The following is a 4411-nucleotide window of genomic DNA, read 5'->3' on the forward strand; positions in this document are numbered from 1 at the left end:
TACAATGAATGATATTTACCAATAAAGATTGACAATATTTACTCATGTCAGACAAAGATATGTTTGAAAATGACTCTAACTATATACTATATTTAGCGTAATTCAAATATGAACGTCAAAAATCGGAATATGTCAATTCTTTTTTCTTATATTTATTTTGCTAACGTTCTTGTATGTAATATGCATGTGTTTGTATTATTCTACTACGTCTATTTATTAACGTTCAGCAATAACCACGTTTTTCCCAGTACATCATGGGACTGACGTCTTAGGTGGGGTGATTCCGCTTTGAACAGGAATTTTGTGAGCCAGTGTTCCTGTTTTCCATGTGCTCAATAAAGTTTCTTAAAAAAAATTCTAAAGAATTCAACCAATCAGAAGTGGACCCACGTGTCTTTTCAACCAATCAGATTCCGCAGCAATTGCGCCGCGTACGATAGTATAAATAGCCCCACCTAGAAAAAATACATCAGTTACTTCTTACCCTGGACTCATAAAGGCCCTGCTGTGAGAGATAACTTTGCCTTTTCCTCTTCTTTATCAAAACCCTCTTCACATCTTCAGAAAAATGGTGAGTACGATAGTACAGCTTTCCTCGACTTAGTGTATTAAACCAAATGCAGCGCTCTGAACGTGTGTCATCATGCGAAAACGTAATCAGCTTAACGGTTTTTAACCGCTTACTCTTTTAAGAAGACGCATCATTTTTATAGTGAAACAAAAATGTTGCGGTATAAGATGGTAAATCAAGCTTCGTCATTGATAAGTCGTTTTAACTGTGGTGTTGGTAAATTAAGTGTAACTCGACGGCACCGTCAAGATGTGACGCATTTACAATCGGCGCGAATTGTTGGAAATAAATATGCTTCCTGTCTCATTAGTGGCGGGGTTTAATGGTTTCATATTTAAAACATGATATTAGCACAGATAAAACAATTTTTTTTCAAAATTTCAGTGAACCAGGGCGTTTTTCCAACGTACGTTTGAAATGATTACTCGCTGCCGATATTTAAATAAAAATGAACCCTCTGTCTCCCCAAATCTCGCGAGAGTTATTTTTCCTGCGACAGATTTGTGTCGACCTCGGTTTAGTGTCTTTACATTGCATTTAGCTGACGCTTTTATCCAAAGCGACTTACAATAAGTGCATTCGACCAAGAAGATGCAAACGTGAAGAAAACAGTATCATAAAGTACATCAGGTTTCATAGAGCCACTATGTGCTACTCCTCTGGCTTTAGATAAGCCAGTCCTTTATTAGTATATAAGTGCTTTGTTAGTAATTGTATTGCTTTAAGTGCAGTCGAAAGAGATGAGTTTGTAGTCTGCGCTGGAAGATGTGTAAGCTATCTGCTGTCCTGATGTCAATGGGGAGCTCATTCCACCATTTTGGAGCCAGGATAGCAAACCGACGTGTTTTCTCTAATGTCTTCACATTAGAGAGATGAGAGACATGGTTCCAATTTTTACTTTATTTAGGTCGTATTGGATAATTATTATGTGTGTTTACGTCTCCTAAAGGGGTGTGGCAGTGGCGCACTCCGTGTGACACCGTTGCAGAAAATGTAAATGCGTAGTCTCCTCAACACTGGCCCACATTCACGTCCAATCTTGCCACCTGTCAGCCAACAACTGCGTCATTGTGCTTTCGGTATTAGACGTATAGACAGTATTTAGCCTCTTTTTGTTTTTTAATTATAACTGTCTTTCTGTTCAGGTGACTAATGTGTGAGTCAGGTGACTTAAATCATGATGATGTTTGGTTATTAAAATAGCCTTTTTCTCTAGAGCAGTCCTCCCACATGTGATATGCCACTCGAATGTATGTTGCACTGTTTTTGCACAATCAGCCAACTAGGCTTCCGTTTCTTAACAACCTTTTTTCCCTTTGCCAGCGTGAGTGCCTCTCAATCCACGTTGGCCAGGCTGGTGTGCAGATTGGAAATGCCTGCTGGGAGCTTTACTGCCTGGAACATGGGATCCAGCCGGACGGCAGGAAGCCTGGTGACCAGAACATCTCAGGAGGAGGAGGGGACGATTCCTTCAACACCTTCTTCATGGAGACTGGAGCTGGAAAGCACGTCCCCAGAGCAGTGTTTGTTGACCTGGAGCCCACTGTCATCGGTAAGTTCTCATTCATTATAAATGATAAAAGTATCATGTATGCCTTTTCCCCCCTCTGTCATTCAAAACCTTCAATAATCTAATGCTCATTACCCTTAGATGAGGTGCGCACAGGGACTTACCGCCAGCTGTTCCACCCTGAGCAGCTGATCACTGGCAAGGAGGATGCTGCCAACAACTACGCCCGAGGACACTACACCATCGGCAAGGAGGTTATCGACCTAGTGATGGACAGAATCCGAAAGCTGGTGAGTACATTTAGAACAGAAGTACATTTAGAACAGAAGTATTAAATGGAAATGAATCAGTTTATTGCGGAGTAGGTTTTCACATACAAGGAGTATGCAGTCATATTGTGGTGACTGGCAAAAGCCAAGTATCATAACTGATAATAAATATGTGAAATATATGTTTTTAAAACACAAGACATAACAATCTCGTATCACTCTTTCAAAGTGAGCATGTTTCCCCGATTCTGGCCCACTTGCATCGGCTTCCTCCACCCTGCAGAATTCAGTTTAAAGATCCTCCTGATCGCATTCAAAGCCCTCCATGGTATGGCACCCTCTGATCTGTTTTCATTTCATCTATATGTTTACATGCTGTGCACTTATACGCTTTTTATCATTAACTGTGAACCCTTGGCACTGCTGTCTTTCTGTTATATAAATACATTTACTATTATTTGATGATTTTCTCTTTTTGTTTCAGTCTGACCAGTGCACCGGTCTTCAGGGTTTCCTGGTGTTCCACAGCTTCGGCGGGGGCACCGGCTCTGGTTTCACCTCCCTGCTGATGGAGCGTCTGTCCGTCGACTACGGCAAGAAGTCCAAGCTGGAGTTCTCAGTCTACCCAGCTCCCCAGGTGTCCACCGCTGTGGTGGAGCCCTACAACGCCATCCTGACCACCCACACCACCCTGGAGCACTCTGACTGTGCCTTCATGGTTGATAACGAGGCTATTTATGATATCTGCCGTAGGAACCTCGATATCGAGCGTCCCTCTTACACCAACCTCAACAGGTTAATGAGTCAAATTGTGTCCTCCATCACTGCCTCCCTTCGCTTTGATGGTGCCCTCAATGTTGATCTGACAGAGTTCCAGACCAACTTGGTGCCCTATCCCCGTATCCACTTCCCTCTGGCCACCTATGCCCCTGTTATCTCCACGGAAAAGGCGTACCACGAGCAGCTCTCGGTGGCAGAAATCACTAATTCCTGCTTCGAGCCAGCCAATCAGTTGGTGAAATGCGACCCACGCCACGGTAAATACATGGCCTGCTGCCTTTTGTATCGTGGTGATGTCGTTCCCAAAGACGTGAACGCTGCCATTGCCACCATCAAAACCAAGCGCTCCATCCAGTTTGTGGACTGGTGCCCCACTGGTTTCAAGGTGGGCATCAACTACCAGCCGCCCACTGTAGTTCCTGGTGGAGACCTGGCCAAGGTCCAGAGGGCTGTGTGCATGCTGAGCAACACCACTGCTATTGCAGAGGCCTGGGCTCGGCTTGACCACAAGTTTGATCTGATGTACGCTAAGCGTGCCTTTGTGCACTGGTATGTGGGTGAGGGTATGGAGGAGGGAGAGTTCTCTGAGGCCAGAGAGGACATGGCCGCTCTGGAGAAAGATTACGAGGAGGTTGGAGCTGATAGCCTGGGAGATGAGGAGGATGAAGAAGGAGAGGAGTATTAGAAAGGCAAACATTCCGCTTTATTGATCAATGCTGTTTTATTAATGTCAAGAAAATAAAGTTGTTCATTGACTGAACCTGAACCTATGCTTTCCTCTCGTCAATACATCCACTGTTAAACATTACCTATCTGCTTAGATGGGGTGTATTATGTGTTCACTTGCTCAGTTCAGTCAAATGTGTTCACACAGATGCTATTGCTCAGTTCAGGCACTTGGAGGCAGTGGTGTTTAACATGTATATATCTTTTCTCTGAACAGACAATGGCAATCTAGTTGGCTTTACTGCTAGATTAATTACTACATTATTTCTCAACATCAGTTGATCCAAGATTTGCATATCTTACACTTGTTTAAGATTGGACGTGTGCTTTACGTGAGAAGAACAGAGTCCTAACCCCCGGCTGGTCTAAAATAGGGTGTGGTATTCACTGGCCCAAGGGAGGGATAGTAGGGGGGGGCGCTCTCATGCTGGTGGTGTTTAAAAATACTTAGTTCTAATGTTCCCAGACTGGAAACTGAAAGCAATACATTAGGAACCAGTAAAGCAGCATTGGAAAGGCTAAATAGTGTTGTAAGGAGATGAGTGTTTTCACGGG

The 4411-nt window shown here is 43.6% G+C and overlaps 2 protein-coding genes across 2 annotated transcripts in view; one reads left to right on the top strand and one right to left on the bottom strand.

The window, feature by feature from the left end:
- Positions 1–4411, bottom strand: part of ada (adenosine deaminase) — a 333413-nt gene that overhangs the window by 174051 nt on the left and 154951 nt on the right. The window lies entirely within an intron of this gene.
- Positions 461–3896, top strand: LOC139432825 (tubulin alpha-1B chain-like). Its single transcript, XM_034087209.2, has 4 exons — positions 461–571; positions 1895–2123; positions 2223–2371; positions 2835–3896. Exons 1-4 carry the CDS (start codon positions 569–571, stop codon positions 3813–3815), a joined length of 1362 nt encoding a protein of 453 aa, XP_033943100.1. The 5' UTR covers positions 461–568; the 3' UTR covers positions 3816–3896.

The sequence above is a fragment of the Pseudochaenichthys georgianus genome, chromosome 7 (assembly GCF_902827115.2).
Source record: "Pseudochaenichthys georgianus chromosome 7, fPseGeo1.2, whole genome shotgun sequence".
In the NCBI taxonomy this organism is placed as follows: Eukaryota; Metazoa; Chordata; class Actinopteri; order Perciformes; family Channichthyidae; genus Pseudochaenichthys; species Pseudochaenichthys georgianus.